This window comes from Hyperolius riggenbachi, chromosome 11, assembly GCF_040937935.1.
Source record: "Hyperolius riggenbachi isolate aHypRig1 chromosome 11, aHypRig1.pri, whole genome shotgun sequence".
Taxonomy (NCBI): domain Eukaryota; kingdom Metazoa; phylum Chordata; class Amphibia; order Anura; family Hyperoliidae; genus Hyperolius; species Hyperolius riggenbachi.
Genome location: NC_090656.1, coordinates 241,172,266 through 241,194,879, shown reverse-complemented (window position 1 = coordinate 241,194,879; position 22,614 = coordinate 241,172,266). Strand labels below are relative to the sequence as shown.

Below are 22,614 nucleotides of genomic sequence, written 5' to 3'. Positions count from 1 at the left end.
AATCCCGATTGTGTGTACAATCGGTAAACAAAAAAATATCAATTTCCTGCTGGAAATCGAGTAATTTCACTGCCACCACTGTCCATGTTGAATGGATCAGACAGTCTCCAACTAGCTACTCCTAAAAGGAAGAAAACGGTTATTTACAACCTAACTAACAAACCAGCAATTTTTTAAAAAATAATAAAACAATGCGGTAGTATGACTCTGACTCTTAAGAGGGCAAGTTCGCTGTAGCAGCAATCAGATGACTAGAACAGGCACAAGACTGAACGATAAAATCGTTAGTTTTATTCTAATACTACATACACACAGCATAATTTAGCCCACAGATAAATATACCTGTCCAGCAGAACAGATTGGTTTGATAGAAAGAGAGTAGAGATGGAAGAGAAAGAGAATGTCTTAAAATACAGTTCAAATACTGTTATTGGTAATCCATGCGGCAATCGTAAGTCTTTGGAGAAAGTCCAAGATGGCCGATTGCCATAGAGGCCAAAAAGCCCTTTGTGTGAAAAAATAATCCAAGTCTATTTTGCCAGTGTCCAGCTGCCTACCGGTTGATGTTATTCAACAAAGCTTTCAGATGAAGGACTTTGGACCCTGGGCCCAGTGTCATTGGGGTTTAAATCCTCACTGTAGATGGGAGGGGTCATGACACGTGCAAGTCCCGCCTTGTAAAATTTGAATAGGGGCAGTGCCCCATTAGACAGGGAGAGATATTGGCCCAATTCATGTTTTGCCGCTTTTTCCGTGCCCATAGGTCACATCAAGAACCAGAATACATATTCACAATCAGCATAATTTTATGAATCTTCTGATACATGAGGGGCCTGATTCACAAAGCGGTGCTAACAGTTAGCACGCTGGTGAAAAGCCCTTTATCATGCCTAAACTCAGTTTAGGCATGATAAGTTTAGGTGTGATAAGTTTAGGTGTGATAAGTTTAGGCATGTTAAGTTTAGGTGTGATAAGTTTAGGCATGCTAAGTTTAAGCGCCAACTGCGTTAGCACCGCAGTGCACAGCTGATCAAAAGTTTTACGCTAGCAAAGACTGGTGCACTTTGTATAAAGTTTAATGGCGCTGCTTTGCGTGCGGGACTTTGCAAGCGATCTAAACTTATCTAAACTTAGCATGCCTAAACTTATCACGCCTAAACTGGCTTTTCACCAGCATGGTGCAATGGTTATCATGCCTAAAGTCTTTTAGGCATGCTAACTGGGTTAGCACCGCTTTGTGAATCGAGCCCAAAATCTCTCAGAACCAGTGTCACGTGAAGTCCAACACTCTCTGCGAAAAAAAACTGGTATCTTTGTAACACCAGACATATTACAAATATAGTAGTCTATGGGCCTGATTCACAAAGCGGTGCTAACAGTTAGCACCGTGGTGAAAAGCCCTTTATCACGCCTAAACTCTGTTTAGGCATGATAAGTTTAGGTGTGATAAGTTTAGGGGCTCGATTCACCAAGCGGTGCTAACCCAGTTATCACGCCTAAAGGACTTTAGGCGTGATGACCTCTTCACCACTGAGTTAGCACCGTTTTTGCCTGCACTTCGCGCGAAGTTATCGCGCGCAAAGTTTTGCGCGCGCACCCGCACAGGCGCGCGCGCAAAGTCCCATAGGGTTTAATGGGCGCATCGCGCGAAGTGCGGGGCGCTTCGCGCGCACGCACGCGGGAGCGCGCGCAAAACTTTACGCGCGGAAACTTCGCGCGAAGCCCTTCTTATCATGCCTAAAGTGACTTTAGGCGTGATAAGGGCCTTTTCACCACGGTGCTAACACTTTGCACCGCTTTGTGAATCGAGCCCCAGGTGTGATAAGTTTTTAGGTGTGATAAGTTTAAGCACCAACTGGGCTAGCACCGCAGTGCACAGCTGATCAAAAGTTTTGCGCTAGCAAAGTCTGGTGCACTTTGCATAGAGTTTAATGGCGCTGCTTTGCGTGCAGGACTTTGCGTGCAATCTAAACTTATCTAAACTTATCATGCCTAAACTTATCATGCCTAAACTGAGTTTAGGCATGATAAAAATGGTTAGCACGCCTAAAGTCTTTAACTGGGTTATTACCGCTTTGTGAATCGAGCCCTATGGATTATTCAGGGTTACGGTAGGGTCATCTGCTCTCTGAGCTGAGCCAGCTGGGAGATGGTCTCCTTTGATCTTCTAACTGAGGGAACCCTAAGAGACCCCCGGCTGAGATCGGTTCCTAATAGTCTAGAGAAGGATGCTGTTTATGAGGTTTTGTCAATCTAATCTCTGACGGATGGCTTATAAACTCTCTCTAGGGTGTCTCATGTGGCCAGGGGACCCGCTCTTCACACTTGGGTAAGAGAGACTTTGGGCTCGATTCACCAAGCGGTGATAACCCAGTTATCACGCCTAAAAGACTTTAGGCGTGATGACCTTTTCACCACTGAGTTATCACCGCTTTTTCCTGCTCTTCGCGCGAAGTCGCGAAGTTACCGCGCGAACGCGCGTTCGCGCGTGAGAGCGCGCGCAAAGTCCCATAGGGCTTAATGGGAGCTTCGCGCGAAGCGGGGACGCTGCGCGCGCACGCGCGCTGTTGCGCGCGCAAAACTTTGCGCGCGGCAACTTCGCGCGAGTTTCTTCTTATCATGCCTAAAGTGACTTTAGGCGTGATAAGGGCCTTTTCACCACGGTGCTAACACTTTGCACCGCTTGGTGAATCGAGCCCTTTGTCATTAGAAAACTGCCAGTGCTTGCTAGCAGAGCCAGAGAGTAGAAACAAAAAAAGTTGATTTGAAAAAATAACATTTTGGTTGCTTGCAATGAAACTTGCATCTGTGACATAAATGGCGCACACATGGTATTCTCAGAAACAGTGTGAGCGTCACACACTCATCATTTTATTATCACTTTACTAGTTTGTTTAATATTCATCAAATAATAAACATGTTCATAATAGCCAAATTCTTCTCCTTTTCCTTTTAGTTGTTGTTATTTTTATTTTTCCCTTTTCAGTCTTTTGAGTTTTTTATGCATAATAAAATGACTGAAATGCATCATACTAAACAAACAAACAAACACAGAACATTTATATCGCGCTTTTCTCCTGGCGGACTCAAAGCGCCAGAGCTGCAGCCACTAGGGCACACTCTATAGGTAGTAGCAGTGTTAGGGAGACTTGCCCAACGTCTCCTACTGAATAGGTGCTCCTACTATGCCATGCAAAAAGCCTGACTGTTGCACATGAGCCCTTTTTTACATGGTCTATGTTTTTATTACCTGGCTGCCTGGGTTTGCAATACCGGCTTCCTGTCCCAGTGTCTGCTGCAGCTTGGCTGTGTATGTTTCATGTTGTCAAAATAAAAATAAAAAACACTTTCTTCCTAGATTATTGCACTTTTTGTGTGTTTATTAATTTATATTGTTTATAAATGTGCGGGGCTGCATGGGTATGTCAGGTAAACTATGTGCAAGCCTATGATTGGAGAAACTTGGATAATGGAGATATGCCAGGTCATCTGACTTTGCAGCCTGGAATCGGGGTTCTGGCATGCAATCTCCACTATCCAAGCAGACATAGAGATAAAAAGTTTTCAGTGGGAATCAAGGACCGACTGAGCTTGCAGCCCAGCGAGTGAAGTTAGTGGGCAAGAGGACAATGATTCCAAAGCAGGTTATTTCAATAATTAACATACATAAATAAAAACAAAAATTGAATGTTATATATTTTAATGTTATATCTTTTTCCACCACTAGGTGGAGGGGTTGTGCAAGTTTAGCCACAAGCCTTTTTTTTTTTATTTACTCAGCAACAAAGTAACAAACGAGGAGCCAAGAATGGCTTAAGGGGCCCATACACTGGTCGATTTCATCCATCGATCGATTCTTTCAAATCAGCAAATTGATCGATTTGCAATAAATTTTGATCGATTTGATCTATCTGATAGGATGAAAAATCTAGGTCGATATGCTGCTGGCAGCAGATCGATGGCCCGTAAAGTTGCATTGGATCTAATGGTCCAATAATGCATTTAGATCGATTCTTCATAGTTCCTAGTGTGCGGCACACATCAGATTCCTGTCAGATTGGAGCTGACAGGCATCTGACAGAAATCTATCTGATGGTCGAATCTGCTGCAGATCTATGGGCTTGATTCACAAAGCCGTGAAAACCCTTATTACATTCGCGCTAGTGTTATAGCTAGGCATTTTTGCGTGAAAACGTGAATTGTCGCACGAAAATGGACATGATTCTGCACGCAAATTTGCGTTTGTGTGTGAAAAACATTACAGGCGTTATAGCTCACGCAAAATGCTAGCGCGACCGTGATAAGAGTTATCACTGTGAATCAAACCCAATAAGTGTATGGCCACCTTTAGAGCGACAGGCAATCGGACGCCAGACGGGGAACTGCAGCATTCCGCTACTCTGTAAATATTGGGTTTTTTTTCTTATTTTTTTTTTCAGGTTCCATTAGAGAAATTCTTTAGCTACACATGTATGTAATGTTGTCAAAGTGAGTGTGCTGAGCTAGTCTATGGGTATTCCCGCCGGGTCCCCTAAATCAGACTAGTGCCATAAAAGCTTGGCAGGTGAGCTCTTTGTCCCTGAGCTTGTGCAAACGACTAGGGGAAGTTATCTGCGCATGGAGGAGTTGCCATTTATTTAGGAAAGGATTCTTTACGGTAATAGTGATTCAAATGTAGAATGCATTGCCACAGGAAGTCGTTATGGCAAATTCTATAGCTGCATTAAAAGGAAGCCTATTATTATTATTATTTAGTATTTATATAGCGCCAACATCTTTCGCAGTGCTGTACAGAGTATATATAGTCTTGTCACTAACTGTCCCTCGGAGGAGCTCACAAAGTAGTCCCTACCATAGTCATATGTCTGTATTGTGTAGTGCATGTATCATAGTCTAGGGCCAATTTTAGGGGGAAGCCAATTAACTTATCTGTATGTTTTTGGGATGTGAGAGGAAACCGGAGTACCCGGAGGAAACCCACACAGACACGGGGAGAACATACAAACTCCTTGCAGATGTTGACCTGGCTGGGATTCGAACCGGGACCCAGCGCTGCAAGGCGAGAGCGCTAATCACTACGCCACCGTGCTTGCTTAGATGCTTTCCTTGCATTAAAAGACATCCATGGCTATAATTACTACGTAGTTCCTGGTTAGGTTCATCCAGGGATTTTATCTGATTGCCATCTGGAGTCATGAAGGATTTTTTTCCCTTTAGGGACTAATTGGGCCATGCCTTGTAAGGTTTTTCGCCTTCCTGTGGATCAGCAGGGATACGTGAGGGAGCAGGCTGGTGTTGTACTTTGTTCTCTGGTTGAACTAAATGGATGTACATGTTTTTTCAACCCCAATAACTATGAAACTATGATTTGTTTAGCACTCTGAGAAAAAGTTATAATTTTTTTTTTTTTTTTTTGTTATTGCTGTCTGTGTTACAGTTGCAGGCATCCACTTACTTACCATTGCTGTGCATCATTTTCCATGATACAAGAAAAGAAAAAACAATATCCAATCAGGACAGAGATAAGAAGAAAACATAAAAATCGATAGTGTAGTAGATTTTATTTATTTGCATCTTTTGCTTCAGAATCAGAAACCCTGAATTTGCCTGGCATGGTGGGGCCTGGAGGATATGGATTTGGCACTTAGTAGGAGATAGGACACACAATATACAGCACAGGCAACACAATATGCTAAACCGACTGGATGCATAAATCTTTGTGAATTGCAAATTCTTGACACCTCATGAGGTATTTTCCACATAAGTCGGTAATTTACCTCACTAGTCGTTCATTTTAGTGTGGTAATTTTCTGTGCGGTAATAGGTTTAGCGAATTGGCATTTTGGGCAAAGCAATCGGTAAAATCAGCTGTTTTCAGCCTCACCGAATGTGGAAATGTTTAGAGAATTGAGGCCAATATAATACAAAATGAAGATGAATAACTGTAGATATTTAGTACTGTAAGGTAGTATGCGCTCTTCTTTTAAAGATATAAAGTTGGGAGCTTTAGGATGCTTTGCCTTACCTTTTACTGAACTACCCAACTTTCTCTGGCCACCAGCGGGTGGTTGTCTTCAACTCTCAGCTAGTCTGCAGTTCCCACCTTCACCTGCTGGTGGTAGTAGTATGCAATCTTTCTTGGACTATTTTCCAGCTGTGCCATACTCAGTTAGCAGAGATAAGTAACTGTCTATCCCCAAAGAGAACCTAAGATGGGGGCCCTAAAAAGAAAATATACATAACTGGGGCTTCCTCCAGCCCCGTCCGGCCTGATCCCTCCCTCATCGTGCTCCTCCACCTCCTGGTTCTTCAGCAATTGGCCCCAGAAAGCCCTCCGGCTTCCGCCAAGTTCCCTTTGCCTGGAGCTTACTGGGATCCATCTGAAAATGGCGCCTGCGAATAATGGCGCTCGGTGTTGCCGCTAATCCATTTGTCGTTTATCGCTATTCAATGTTAAAGCCTTATCGTTATTTAGCTGTGTTTATTTTATTGAAATTTAGCGTTAACATTGTATTGTTATTTATCGTTGTAATAAGCGGTGATATAAAAGGTATACCTAACCCTACCCTCACACAGAACCTTGTACCCTGTACCTATCCCTAACCAGGGGTGCTCTCCAGAGATCGCAAATTCGAATTTACCCGTGATCACGGCTTGCTTTTCATGGTTCCCAAACTCGAATTAGAATTCGAAGAGCGATACTGCTCCCCAATTCGAAGTCGAATGTACCCAAATAGTCAATCTTGAATTTGGCCGTGATCACGGGTATTAACGCGTAATCATGAATTTGGCTTCGGTATCCAGGGGATGACGTCATCGGGCCAATCAGGCACAACCGAGGCACTAGCAACCAATCAGAGGACGGGAGCCTGGCCCTCCCCTCCTCTATATAAGGCGGCAGCCATGTTGCGGAGCCCGTCATTGCTGTGTGACTGTGCGGTACTGAGAGCATCTCCAGTGCTGCTGCGTGTCTAGCAAGTGCTTTTCATTGTGAAAACAGAGCATTTTACATCCTATACACCTCCTGAACACATTGATTATATTCAGGCCCGTTTCTAGGGCCGTGTGGCCCGTGCGGGCGCCCTGGGCGCTGAAGAAGTTGTGGGCGCTGTAATGGAGGGGGGAGCAGCAGCCGCGGGGAGGGCAGCTCGACCTCTCCCTCCCTTCCTCTCTGCGGGCCGCCCTCCGTGCTCCCCCCTCAGAGTCTGACTGCAGAAAAGGGAAGCGCTGTGTACAGAGCGCAACTCTCCTCCCTGGTTCCAATCGCCGCCGGTCTCCTCTTCTCTTCATAGCTACTGATACACACACTGCTTCCTATTTAGCCGGAAGCAGTGTGTGCATCAGCGGCTTTGAGGAGAAGACAGAAGAAGGGACCGGCGGCGATTGGAACCAGGGAGGTGAGTTGCGCTCTGTACACAGCGCTTCCCTTTTCTGCAATCACACTCGGAGGGGGGAGCACGGAGGAAGGGAGGGAGAGGTCGGGCTGCCCTCCCCGTGGCTGCGGCTCCCCCTCCATACTGGGGGGCAGCTACCTATCTAACCTATACTGGGGGGCACCTACCTAATCTAACCTGTACTGGGGGGCATCTACCTAATCTAACCTATACTGGGGGGCACCTACCTAATCTAACCACACTGGGGGGGCAGCTACCTATCTAACCTATACTGGGGGGCACCTACCTAATCTAACCTATACTGGGGGGCACCTACCTAATCTAACCTATACTGGATGACCCCTACCTATCTAACCTGTATTGGGGGCACCTACCTACATAGCCTATACTGGTGGCAACTATACTGGCTACCTATATTGGAGGCACCTACCTAACTAACCTATACTGGGTGCGCCTACCTATCTAACCTAGGCTGGCGGCAACTATTCTGACTCCCTATATTAGAGGCACCCACCTAGCTAACCTGTACTGGGGGCACCTACCTATCTAACCTATTCCAGGGGCACCTGCCTATCTAACCTATACTGGGGGCAACTATACCGGCTACCTATACTGGAGGCACCTACCTGGCTAACCTATACTGGGGGCAACTATACTGGGGCACCTCTGCCTGGCTACCTATACTATGCCTGGCTACCTATACTGGGGGGACCTATAGCTGGCTACCTATACTGAGTGCAACTAGACCTGGCTAAACTATACTGCGGGCATGTATACCTGGCTCCGTGGAAGGGGGGGGGTGCAATTTTAACACCCTCGCCCGGGGTGCATTTTAGCCTAGAAACTGCCCTGATTATATTGATTTATAGTTAGATAGTGATTTGATTGTTATAGCTCAGTCAGTGTATATACTGTATACCGTACTAGGCTAGTGTTAGGTCTGTGTGCAGGCTAGGCTTGCTAGCCTAGGTAGCCTAAGCCTACTACTAGCTTAGGTAGGTTAGGGATTATAGTTAGTTGTGTACTAGTAGTTTGCTTAATTTGTACTGTTGTTAGTCTGTGAGTTTATTAGCTTCAGTACTGTGTTAGTTACTGTACAGAGGGCAGCATCTGTTGTGATCTGTGACTGTCATCTGCCTGACCCTATTGATTGCATCCTTGTGTGACAGACTTTGATTGTCACCGTCTGTCACACGAGTTAGTTATCGACTACTAGTCTACTACACTACTACTAGGAATTATAGTTAGTTAAGGGCAAGTTGAAATCCCCAGTCTGGCGGTACTTCACTGTGTGTGTTAACGACAAGACCCGTGCCATTTGCCACATTGGCTGTGCCAGCCTGAGCAGAGGTCGCAATCTCAACAAGTTGGGTACCTCATGTCTACAGACCCACTTGGAGACCAAACATTTTGAGGACTACAGTGATTTTCTGAAGCTGAAGGACAGTGGCGCAGGCAGTGGTCAGAGCCAGACAGCCACTGCACAGTGGCCTCATCTGCTCCCTCCACAGTGGCCTCCTCATCCTCCCATGCAGGCAAACGCAGCCAGACCCTGCTCAGCTAGTCCTTTCCCGGTGTGACCAGGGTGCTGCTTCCCACCAACAGACGCATCCGGGTGCTGAATGGCTCCTGCCATATTCCTTTGTGCAGGAGGGGAGTGACATGAGAATGCTTCTGCAGTATTTGATCCCGGAGTGGCAAATCCCCAGTCGCCACTATTTTTTTTCCTGCACGGCGATCCCAGCACTGCACCACTTTGCTATGGTGAATGAGGGCCACTCGCTCGATCACGCTGTGAGTGAGCGGATCCACGTCAAAATGGATTAATGGAGCAGCCGTTTCGGGACAGAACGCTATCTATCCTTCACGGCCCACTGGGCCAGCCTGGTGGAATGCGCCAGCAGCAGCATCCCACCCTGCTGCTTATCCAGCATCAGCAGCAGGAGCACAGAAACTCACTGCTCCCCCCCACCGGGCAGCCAGTCCTCAGTGGCCTCATCTGCTCCCTCCACAGTGGCCTCCTCTTCCTCCCGTGCAGGCAAACGCTGTTAGACCATGCTCAGCGAGTCCTTTCCCGGTGTGACCAAGGTGCTGCCTCCCACCTACAGGTGCATCTGGGTGCTGAACGGGTTGCTTGCCCGGGCCATGTGCTCCCAGCTCCTGCCATATTCCCTTGTGCAGGAGGCGAGTGACATGAGAACGCTCCTACAGTACGGGATCCCGGAGTGGCAAATCCCAAGCTGCCACTACTTCTCTCGCACGGCGATTCCAGCACTGCACCGCTTTGCTATGGCGAACGTGGGCCACTCACTCGATCACGCCGTGAGTGAGCGGATCCACGTCACCATGGATTCATGGAGCAGCCGTTTTGGGACAGACCGCTACCTGTCCTTCACGGCTCACTGGGTCAGCCTGGTGGAATGCGCCAGTGAGGAAGCAGCAGGTCCATCATCTGGTGCATCTGCAGCAGCATTGGCACCAGTTGTCCACTATGTGGTGTCACCACAAGCAGCAGCTCCCGCCGCCAAGCGACCCCGCATCAACAGCAGCGTGAAGGCCTGCCACTGCCAAGCACTGCTGGAGATGAGAAGCCTGGGTAAGAACAGTTTGATGGCAGCCAACGTGCTCCGCTACCTGAGGGAGCAGGAGAAGATGTGGCTGACCCCCAGAGGCCTCAGAGTCGGATTGGTGGTGTCCGACAATGAGGCAAACCTGCTGGCTGCCATCAGCAGGGGACAATTGACCCACATTCCCTGCTTGGCCCATATCCTGAACCTGGTGGTGCAGAAGTTAATGCACACCTACCAGGGGATGGACAATCTGTTGGAAGTGGCTCGAAAAATTGTTCGCAGTTTCCGGCGCTCAGCCGCTGCCGCAGCAAACCTGGCCGACATTCAGCAGCTTGAGGGCCTGCCACGACACCGGCTAGTCATTGATGTGCCAACTTGCTGGAATTCCACCCTGGCGATGTTGGAGCGGCTAGTTGAGCAGAGGAGGGCTGTCCACCGCTACATCGTTGAGGCCACTGTCGCTGGCACCACCAAACCCCAGCTCATCTCCATCGCACAGTGGGGGCAGATGCAGCAGGTCTGCTTAGTGTTGGCTCCCTTCCTGCAGGGAACCAACCTGGTGAGTGAGGAACGGGCATCCCTCTGCCAGTGGGTGCCCTTTGTTTGTCTGCTGGACAGGGCATTTTGTGATTTGATGGATGAGGAGGCCCTGATCCAGCTGGAACAGCAGCCGCTTGCACAGTCCACTTCTGCGCAGGAATTTGAGTTGTTGGAGGAGGAGGAGTTGGAGGTGCTGGATGTTGCTGTTGAGGGGGAACAGCGGAGTGGTTAGAGGGTGGAGAGAGGAGGAAGAGGCTTAGGAGCCAGAGGAGGAGGAGGACAGCGAACTTGTGTACACTGACCCTGATGTCTCCACTGGAAGTGCCACCCTGTTCCCCATGGCAAGGCACATGCTGCGGTGTCTGCGCACAGACCCCAGGGTTAAGCAGATGCAAGCTCGGGAGGATGCCTGCATCAGCATGATCCTAGACCCACGGCTGAAGGGGAAGGTGGCTCAGTTCCTGCCTGCTGGAGACCGTGAGCAGCGAACAAGGGAGTTGCAGGAGATCCTTATTCGGCGATTGGAGGAAGCCTTCCCCCAGCCTTCTACCTCCTCTGTCCCTGTCCAGCCAGCACAGCAGCCGGTGCCTGCAGCCAGCAGCAGCAGGATCAGGCGCCCAGGAGACCTGCTGTCCTTGACAAAGGCACTCTACATGATGGTAGAGCAGCCGAGAGAGGAGGTGCGTGCAGCAGCCACCTCCTCTCAAAGTCACAGCCAGCGCCTGACCCGGATGGTGGACGACTACATGGGGTCCTTCAGCGGGCTTGACACTGGCGGCGAGGAGCCTGTGGACTCCTTGGAGTAATGGGTGGAGCGCTTGCAGATCTGGAGTGAGCTGGCGTAGTATGCCCTGGAAGTCCTGTCTTGCCCCCCTTCCAGCGTGCTGTCTGAGAGGTGCTTCAGTGTGGCCGGTGGCGTGGTCACGGAGAAGTGCTCTCGTCTGTCCACAGAGTCCGTGGACACAGACTCACATTTTTGAAGATCAAACAGGTCTGGATTGAAGGCACGTTCCAGGCACCTGTTGTGAGCGACAGGAGGACATGAGGTGCCTGGGAATTATTTTTTCAGAACTTCAACCTTCAGTCCCCTGCAAATTTGGCCTGGTTTTTCTTTAGGCGCTGTGGTACCACTGCTAGGTGCCATGGCCTAGGCTGCCTGCTGCCATGTATGTCCTTCTGCTGCTGCATTAAACCTTCTGTCTGTGTTCCCAACACCACAACCACGGTCCACTCCATCATGCGCTGCTGCCACTAGCAATTTAACACACCCTCAAAATAGCTACTATTTCTATTCTTGTTAAAAAAAAAATCTGAGGTGTCTGGGTTGAAGACTGTGCTGTCCCAGTCGTGTATTGGACACAATGTGGACTGCACAACTGCTGTCCGGAACCTCCTGTTATATGGTTTATTACAGCCGTGGTACCAACGCTAGGTGCCATGGCCCGTTACTTTGCCTGCTGCCACACGTCATTCCTTCTCCTCCTTCTGCTGCTGTATTTAACCTCCTGCTGTCTGTGTTCCCACCGCCAGGGTCCGCAGAAGTATGTGCGGCTGCCATGCGCCACTAGCTATTACGCCACAAATTTAGCTATGCTGTTGAAGAAAAAATTTTACAACAGTTGAGTTCTGTAAGGGAAAAAACATTAAGTTTGGTACAAGAGGAAGAATATGAACACAAAAAAAAGGAGAAGGAGAAGAAGAGTTTTCCATCATTTTTTTTTTAATTACACCTATTTAATTGTGATTTCCCTTTAAAAAAAATTGCTTTAAGACCATCCGAATTCGTGATCACGAATATTACCATCCGAATTCAATTACCGATCACGGCTCAAATTCAAATCAAGTTCTACTGGTCGTGATCACTGCCGAGTCCGAATTTGACCCGGCCCCGATTCTAATGTACTCAAATAGAATTTGGGTACATTCAAGCATCCCTGTCCCTAACCACCCCCCTGGTGGTGCATAACCCTAAGACCCCCCTGGTGGTGCCTAACCCTAACCACCCCCCTGGTGGTGCCTAACCCTAACACCCCCCTGGTGGTGCCTAACCCTAACCACCCCCTGGTGGTGCCTAACCCTAACCACCCCCTGGTGGTGCCTAACCCTAAGACCCCCCTGGTGGTGCCTAACCCTAACCACCCCCCTGATGGTGCCTAACCCTAACCACCCCCCTGGTGGTGCCTAACCCTAACCACCCCCCTGGTGGTGCCTAACCCTAACCACCCCCCTGGTGGTGCCTAACCCTAACCACCCCCCTGGTGGTGCCTAACCCTAAGACCCCCCTGGTGGTGCCTAACCCTAACCACCCCCTGGTGGTGCCTAACCCTAAGACCCCCCTGGTGGTGCCTAACCCTAACCACCCCCTGGTGGTGCCTAAACCCTAAGACCCCCCCTGTTGGTGCCTAACCCTAAATCTCCCCTGGTGGTGCCTAACCATAAATCTCCCCTGGTGGTGCCTAACCCTAACCTTGACAGTGTTACTTTAAATCCATTCACCGTTTTGCAGTTAAATAATGTCAGTTTGGCAGTTTGGCTTATGTAGGGCGCTATTGATAAATAATGTTACTGTGCGCAATAACGTCTCCTGTTTGGCATATGAACGGCGCTATTGATAAATAACGTTACTGTGTGCCGTTTTTCTTCTTTTTTCCCTGTGCGCCATTATTATGCAGTACTAACGCTAAATAGTGATAAGCGTATCTTTTTAATGCGGCGCCATTTTTATGCATAGGAGCTGTTATTCACTGACCTGGCTTACTGAGCCTGCGCTGACTGGCCCCGACTGGACGACTTACGATGGCAAATTGTGGACCAACCGGGTCTACATGAAAAGGGCGCCGGTAAAAAAGGGCGCCTGGTGGAGCCCATATATATACCAACTTCGGCTACAAAAAAGGCGCCTGGTGTAGCCCATATAAACTTCGGCTACAAAAAAGACGCTTGGTGTAGCCCATATAAAAACTTTGGCTACAAAAAAAACAAGGCGCCTGGTGTAGCCAGGGGCGTAGCAATAGGGGGTGCAGAGGTAGCGACCGCATCGGGGCCCTTGGGCCAGAGGGGCCCCGAAGGGCTCTCCCTCATCTACATTATTACCTCTCTATTGGTCCTGTGCTCATAATAATCATTTCTAAAGATGCTGTGAATAGTAGTAATCACTAACAAACTGTTTTCCAGCCTCTTCTTGCACCTCTGACACTGTAGTTGCCATTGGCAGGTTTTGGTGCGCCGTATCAATTGTTATGTATAGAGTGCTTGGGGGGCCCCATGTAAAACTTGCACCGGGGCCCACAGCTCCTTAGCTACGCCACTGGGTGTAGCCCATATAAAAACTTCGGCTACAAAAAAACTCCGGGATGTGTTAATTACTATTCCCCCTCCAGGCCGCCATGGATAGTGGGGGAATGAGATAATTCGGCTTCCAGCACTTGTAGCCCATATAAAAACTTCGGCTAGAAAAAAACTCCGGGATGTGTTAATTACTATTCCCCCTCTAGGCCGCCATGGATAGTGGGGGGATGAAATAATTCGGCTTCCAGCACTTGTAGCCCATATAAAAACTTAGGCTAGAAAAAAAGGCAATAATATGGGCTACAGAGGGGCACCTTACTGTAGCCGGAAAAAATATGGGCTACAAAGGGGAGCCCGCTTGTAGCCGAAAACCTTGTAGCCGAAAAAATATGGGCTACAAAGGGGAGCCCACTTGTAGCCTATATCAAAACTCGGGCGCCCTTTTCTACACCTTGTAGCCCATATTTCCAGAAATAACATTGATGTCTATGGCGGCGCCCTTTTCATACAGGCAGCTCGGGCGCCCTTTTCAACCGATCCCGGACCAACCAGGTGGCGACTGTCGATGAGGAGGGAGCGATCCGGGTGGAGGAGGTATGTATTTTGTAACGCATGATTGCGGCCACAGAGTGGCTCCCCCAGGACCGCCTAAGGCAGAATTGCATCATCTCGCGATGATGAGCGAGATTAGCAGGGAATGAGTGCTCAAGCTCTTTGAGATCTTTTTTTTTTTTGAGGGCAAGATTTACTAGTGTTCTTTTTCTTTTCAGTTTGTGGTTGGAGATCTAAGTTAGACACGCCCTTCTCCAGTCTGGTGCAGATTATGACATCACCGCCATGCACCCTATTAAGTAATATGTGGTCCTGCATGGTATGAATTGTGGTGCGGATTTGGACACTGGAATTAGGCTCCAGCTACAATCCTGTGATTTGCTACCTTGGGATAGCCATGGGGATTTGCTTTTATTCCTGTCCTGGGACTACATGCACTTAATTTTTTCTCATGAGTTTTCTCCTGGGAGATCATTTTTTATCTTCACTTTAAAGAGACTCTGTAACAAAAAAAAACATCCCCTGGGGGGTACTCACCTCCGGAGGGGGAAGCCTTAGGGTCCCAATGAGACTTCCCCCTCCCCTGTAGCTGCAGGAAATCCAATGCTGGCTCCCCCGAAGTGTCCGGAAATCCTGGCTCGACAAGCATGACAAGCGTTGATATATTTACCTTCCCTGGCTCCAGCAGGGGGCGCTGTTGCGTCTCTCAGCATGGAGATAGGCGGAAATAGCCGATCTCTGTTGGGTCCACTCTAGTACGTAGGTGCAGGAGACTTGCACCTGCGCAGTAGAGCGGCCGGAAAGCGATCGGCTATTTCCGCTTATCTCCATGCAAAGAGCCGATACTGCGCCTGCACTGGAGCCGGGAAGGTGAATATTTACATCCTCGCTGTTCAGAGGGGCACAGTGAGACCGCCGTGGGACACAGGAGGACGGGGGAAGCCTCGATCGGATCCGGAGGCTTCCCCCATCCCAGGTGAGTACCCCCAGGGGAGGTTTTTTTTTGTTACAGAGTCTCTTTAAAGTGAAGATAAAAAATGATCTCCAAGGAGAAAACTCATGAGAAAAAATTTTCTTTAAAAAAAAACGTTTCATTATTTTGCAATTGAAAAAAAGAACTAAAATGCAGTTGAAAAAGTACTATCAAAATTGTTTTTTAAATAGTAGTTTCTGTTTTGCTGGTGGTTTAAAAGGTCTCTTATTGGCCATTTGTGAAAATATCACCGAGGAGAAAACTCGGGAGAAACAGTTAAAGGAGTTGTCAGGCAAATTTTAATAAAATAAACGCTACTTACCAGGGGCTTCCTCCAGCCCCTGGCTCCCAGGACCTCCCTCGCCGCATCTCTGCTGTCAGCTGTTTACCGGAGCTCCGACCCGATCCCCGGCGATGACGTCAGAGCGACCTGGAGGTCGCTCTGTACTGCACCAGCGCGATCGGCGCTGTCAATCACCGCCACGTGGGCCGGAGCGGACTGCGCAGGCTCAGAACTACTACCACCTGCACAGTCCGCTCCGGCCCACGTGGCGGTGATTGACAGTGCTGATCACGCAGGGGCCGTACAGAGCGACCTCCAGGTTGCTCTGACGTTATCGCCGGGGACCAGGTCGGAGCTCTGGCAAACGGCTGCGGGCAGAGCTGCGGCGAGGGAGGTCCTGGGAGCTTGGGGCTGGAGGAAGCCCCTGGTAAGTAGCATTTATTTTATTAAAATTTGCCTGACAACTCCTTTAAAGGAAACCTGAGATGCAATAAACATAATCATTCATTCACTAGCCGTCCCGCGTCGTAGCATACGCCGCATCTTCTATCTATCTAATAGAGTACGTGCCTCAACCTTGAAGCAAGAAGAATAAAGGTGGGTACACACATCAGATAAAAGTCTTTGGAAAAATGAAAGATCACAGACCAATTTTACCCCCTTCCATGTAGTATCAGAGCCACACCTACACAGTCTATTCTATTGAGCTGCACTCCCCATTAGATAGAAATATTTGCAAGATGCTGCACACAAAGTTGCTGTACACATTCAAAAGATCATTATCTGCAAAAGATCCGTTCCTGCAAAAGATCAGTACCTACAAAATACATTCATAGTCTATATTTCCATGCGGATTATTGTGGACATTTTTCCGCATAAGGGCATAAGCATCCGCATACAATGAATTTTCGATGCTGGTCGAAAACACAAATATTTCTGAAGATTTTCGTGAAAATTCGCCAAAAAACGAAAACAGGATTTTCGATGCGAAAATGACTTAGGCAAAAATTCGCAAGCAACACTGCTACATGCTACATTAGCACTATCCAGGAGCGCCACAGGGAGGATTCCCAATGCCCCCTTTTTATACAACCGGAGGGCCCGCGGGAACCACAGCGGCACCCCGGAGGGGGAGGCTAGGTGCCGCAGGCGACCCCCCCCCCAAGCGTGGCCAGCGCCAGGGAGAGCCGTCTGCACCCACCTCCCAATATTAAAAACAGGCACTTACCTTAACGTTCATTGCGTTCTGCTACATGCGCATTAATTTTCTCATGGAAAGCATTTTTTGCAGTTTGTATCCTTTGGAGGCAGGTGGTGGATGGCTTGCTCCGGTGGTGTGAGCCCTGGAGTGAGTTGTCTGCACCTGTCCTCCCCCCCCCCTCTGGAGTGCTGTATGTGAGCCAGCCCTGAGCTTTAAAGCTCGGGGTGACCCATGCTTCACTCCTTTCTCATGTGGTGCCCCCAAGTTAATGCGCATGTAGCAGAACGCAATGGACGTTAAGGTAAGTGCCTGTTTTTAATATTGGGAGGTGGGTGTGGACGGCTCTCCCCGACGCTGGCCACGCTTGGGGGGGGGTCGCCTGCGCCTCCCCCTCCGGGGTGTCGCTGTGGTTCCCAGGCAGTGAGAGAGCCTGGGACCCTGTGGTCCCCCCGGTTGTATAAAAGGGGGGCATTGGGAATCCTCCCCGTGGCGCTCCTGGATAGTGCTAATGTAGCATGTAGCAGTGTTGCTTGCAAATTTTCGCCTCGAAAATCCCGTTTTCGTTTTTTGGCGAATTTTCACGAAAATCTTCAGAAATATTTGCGTTTTCGACCAGCATCGAAAATTCATTGTATGCGGATGCTTATGCCCTTATGCGGAAAAATGTCCACAATAATCCGCATGGAAATTCAATCTATGCGGATGTTTATACGGAAAAATGCCCGCAATAATGCGCAAGAAACTTCTCTGAATGCGGGCGCTAATGCCCTTATGTGGAAAATGTCCGCAACCATACGCAAGTAATGCGAAAATGACTGGCCTTAGGCGAAAATTAACGTGAAAAAATTAGATGGAAAATTTGCCTGTCAAAACGAAATTAGGCAAAAATTCGGTAAAAATGTATCGAAACAAATTTTTGCATTTTCGCTCATCACTGGCATGTAGCAGGGCGACCGCTTTGCAGTATTGGTTTTTTGACCCTGCATAGTTTGGCATGCAAAAGCAAATGCATATTTGCATGAGCATTGCCTCATGAATAGCCAATTAGGCCAGATTTGCAAAGCCAGACTTGCTAGGGTAGGCCTCTTTTCCACGGACAGTTAAAAGGCAGTAACATGCCTCTCAAACTCTTACAACTGCTCACTACTGCCTGGTAACAGCTTGCTGCTGCCTGGAAACTGCTTGTTGCTGCCTGGTATCTGCTCACTGCTGCCTGGTAACTGCTTTCTGCTGCCTGGTAACTGCTTGCTGCTGCCTGGTAACTGCTCACTGCTGCCTGATAACTGCTCACTGCTGCCTGATAACTGCTCGCTGCTGCCTGGTAACTGCTTGCTGCTGCCTGGTAACTGCTTGCTGCTGCCTGGTAACTGCTTGCTGCTGCCTGGTAACTGCTTGCTGCTGCCTGGTAACTGCTTGCTGAGCACACAGCTCAACAGTCCGTGGAAAAGAAGCCTAAAACTTGGTGATTGAGCACGCATACATTTTCTCATGCTAAGTACTTCTTCTTGCTCGAAGGTTGAGGCACTTACTCTATTATATATATAGATACTTACCTTCCTCCAGCCACCTGTAGGCTGTGGGCTCCCTCACCATCCTCCATTCCGTTCCTCCACTGTCCGACCTGGTAGGACTTCAACGCATGTGTGGCCCTGGCCATGAGACCTTGGTTGCACTCCCATAGCTGGGAGGGGTTCTGCTCCTGTGCAGTTAGTTAAGGCTTGTAACTGCACAGGCTACAGGAGCGCAACCAAGATACAAGAAGGGCTACACATGCTCAGTGGAGGCCAACTGGCCCAGCCGGGCACTTTACCAGATTGAAAAGAGGAGGAACGGAGTGGCCCAGAGGACGACGAGGGACCCAACGGCTTACAGGGCTCTGGAGAAGAGGACCCCAGGTAAGGATAAATAATTATGTTAATTACATCTCAGGTACACTTTAACCACTTCACCCCATAGGGGTTTTTACCCTCACAGACAAGTGAATTTTCACCTGTCAGTGCTCCTCCTTTTTATTCGCCAATAACTTTATTACTACTTATGACAACAAAATGATCTATACTTTTTTTGCCACCAGTTAGGCTTTCTGTGGGTAGTACATTTTGCTAAGAATTATTTTATTCTAAATGTATCTTAATAGGAATAATACAATTAAAAAAAAAAAAAAATTATTATTTCTCAGTTTTTGGCCATTATAGTTTTAAAATAAAACGTTCTCCTGTGGACATAATCCACACATTGTATTTGCCCATTTGCCCCGATTATTAAACTGTTTAAATTATTTCCCTATCACAATGTATGGCGACAATATATTATTTGGAAATACAGGTGTTATTTTTCATTATTATTTTTTTAGTCCAGTCCATAATTACAAGCCCCTGTGTGGCAAAGTAATAGTAATATACCCTCCTAAGATATAGATTAAAAAAGCTGAGTACCTAAGGAAACTATTTATGTATTTTTTTTTTAAACTGATTTTTTTTTTTACAAGTGGTTTTTTTTTTTTTTTTTGAGGGGGGTGGGGGCTTTGGAAGTGTAAGTTATGAATTTTATTACTACTTAATAAGTGTATGTGTATTTACGTGGCTGTATGAATAATTTTACTTTTTGGCCACTAGATGGCGCTAGTGAACACTCCCCTGTTTTATAGGAAGTATTCACTTTAAACTTTTTTTTCCTTTACATTTTACTATGACTATGACTGTTTCCTGTTTTATGTGTGGGTGCGTGTGCAGAGCGGCGGCAGGAACGAGCGATTTATTAAAACTTCCTGGAGCAGTTAACAGGCTCAAACAATATTTTTTAATAAGGCGGCTTGTCGGGAAGTAGTTAGTTGCATATGGGCCCTGATGTTTAATATTAAAGTGGTCTGAAAGTCAGCATTTCTACTTTGCTCCAAAAGATTCCTTTCAGCTTTAAAGAGAAACTCCGACCAAGAATTGAACTTTATCCCAATCAGGAGCTGATACCCCCTTTTACATGAGAAATCTATTGCATTTCACAAACAGACCATCAGGGGGCGCTGTATGACTGATTTTGTGATGAAACCCCTCCCACAAGAGGCTCTGGTACCGCGGTACTCTGGGCAAACTGCCACAATATAACAATGTTCACAGACAGGAAATGGCTGTTTACAGCTGTCTGTAACAGCCAAAACAGCTAGGAGCAGCTTACATAACCGCCCACAGTAAAAATGTCACCATGTAATACATGTCAGAATGTAAATCTGGGAGAGGAAAGATTTTACAATGAGCAAACACTGACTAAATCATTTATACATAATTATTGTAAAAAATGAAGCACTTTTTTATTACATTATTTTCACTGGAGTTCCTCTTTAAAGATACTGTCCCAGAAAAAAATTCCAGAACATCACTGAAATGGTTAAACACAAATCCACATCCAAACTAGAGATAACAGTATCTTTTTTACTTGTTAGACCCAAATGTATCAACACTAGAATGTAAACAGACACTCTCTGAGAAGCTTTCTCTGCTTCAGGCACACACAGAGTTCAGAATAGTTCATTAGAAGATTTTAATATATAATAAAAAGCAGTTATAATAGAAAAATAATAAAATGCAACAGCAGCTTTCAGGGCAAGAAAAACTACACTTTGGAAACTTGTAATTTGTAGACAGACAATATTACTTGTGCACAAAAGCAAATATGATAACTGTATGAGTAATACAAAGTAGGAAAACACATTTTTATTGAATGTAATGCCAGAGTTCCAGACCACTTTAATGCAAGAGGGAGAAGTTTATGTAGCAGTGTACTTACTTGAGGCACCAGTCAGAAGACTGCTCTGTAAAAATGACAAAAAAATGGATAAAAACAAACTACAACCAAACTTGGTATAAATTCTTTGATGGTCTTATTTGTTCACGTTGTTTTGCAGTTGCAGTACATCCAAAGAAAATATGAGATTTGTGTGTGTGTGTATGTTTGTTTGAAGACTGTTAATTGCTACTACAAGCAACTTACATTTACTTTGAACTGCTCCCCCCCCCCTCCCCCCAACCCCCTCAAACAATCACCTCTGTAGGCAACAAAGGCCACATCACAACAGTTGAATTCCCAGTCAAAAACAACAGCCCCACCTCCTTAGTAACTAACAGCCAGTGAATTGTCAGTCCCTAGGGAGGCGTGGCTATGGTGTATTACACTTGCTACCTCTATCCAATGACGTGGACTATGTAGCTCACCTAACTGACTGCTGGAGCAAGGGAGTGATAGAGAATGTAGAGTATTCGGTGCTGCCTACCTAATGCCTAAACCTACCCCTCTCCCTGCACACACTACCTACCTGATGCCTAAATCTTAACCCCCTTCCCCAAACACTACCTTCCTAAAGCCTAAACATAAGCCCCGCCCCTTTGCACACACCACCTTCCTAAATCCTAAATCTAAGCCCCGCCCCTTCACACACTACCTGCCTGATGCCTAAACCTTCTCCTCTCCCTGCACACACTACCTGCCTGATGCCTAAACCTACCCCCCCCACCCCTGCACACACTACATACCGAATGCCTAAACCTTTCTCCCTGCACACACTACCTGCCTGATGCCTAAATCTTAACCCCTTCCCCAAACACTACCTTCCTAAAGCCTAAACCTAAGCCCCGCCCCTTTGCACACACAACCTACCTAATGACTAAACCCATAGATAAAAAAATCCCACAAATTCTTGGGTGCCTCTATAGACTCCTATAGAAAGATTGGCTTTTGGGTGCCCATGGTGCCCGATATATTTCGGGCGCTGTACCAGTACCTGCTGTTATTTACTGGGCACCCAAATTTCTGCTCCGGCACCCAAATACTGATAAAATACATTGGCGCCAATTAGTCCACTTGCCACATCCACCTAAATTTACTGCTTTGGGAATCCCCCTGTCCGTGCTTGAAAGGATCTTCGGAAGCAGGGGCGTAACAGTAGAGGCTGCAGCCCCAGCACCCACTCAGGGCCATTTTGAGGGGCAGCAGGAATTGCAGCATGAGGAGAGAGCATGGCCGCACATCGGCGGGGAGGGGGGACAGTTGAAGTTCCCTCCTCCTCACCTTGGACTCTCCCCTCAGCTCTCCACTCCTGCAATTATCAGTGGCAGTGGGCAGGAAAACATACATCCATGTGTTCCACGCACCCTAGGTTCCGCTCTCTAAGCGCCTGACACTACTTCCTGTTTAAACAGGAAGTAGTGTGAGGCACCTAGAGAATGGACCTCCACGGTGGATGGAGGTATGTGTTCCTGCCGCCGCTGCTGCCACTGATAATTGCAGGAGAGGAGAGCTGAGTGGAGAGCCCGAGTGAGGGAGGGGGGAGTGTCCAGCCATGCTCTCTCCTCATGCTGCGACCCCTCCTGCCCCCCAAAACGGCCCTGAGCGGACCCCGGGGGGAGGGCGGCATCCACATTTTTGCATGGGGGCCCGGTGATTTCCAGTTACGCCCCTGCTTGGAAGTCATGTTTCCCATGTTTAGCTAGGTCCCATTAGGGTTAGGGCTACACTAAAAAATACAGCCTCCAACAAGATAAGTAACGTCTGATAGGTAGAGGCACCCAAAACTATACAAGGAGAGGTGTAGCTGGCTTACGTCTCCCACAGATCATAAAGCAGCCAAAGCAGCAAATATAACTTCAAGAGTTTATTGCACACTATTACAATAAATATTACATAAACATGTGTGATTTATTGTAACAGTAATTCCTAAACAGCTTACAATGATGTACATCGGTATTTATGTTGGATTTGGTGAGAAGAGTTTACACACAACGAGAGCGCCTATATTTATGCATATGAACAGGGCCGGGCCGAGG

The 22,614-nt window shown here is 47.6% G+C and overlaps 1 protein-coding gene across 4 annotated transcripts in view; it reads right to left on the bottom strand.

The window, feature by feature from the left end:
- Window positions 1-22,614, bottom strand: part of LOC137538746 (low choriolytic enzyme-like) — a 1,161,243-nt gene that overhangs the window by 228,626 nt on the left and 910,003 nt on the right. For all 4 annotated transcript variants that reach the window (XM_068261057.1, XM_068261060.1, XM_068261059.1 and 1 more), the window contains one exon: window positions 20,582-20,606. In XM_068261057.1, the coding sequence (XP_068117158.1) occupies window positions 20,582-20,606 (25 nt within the window). The remainder of the gene's footprint in view (window positions 1-20,581; window positions 20,607-22,614) is intronic.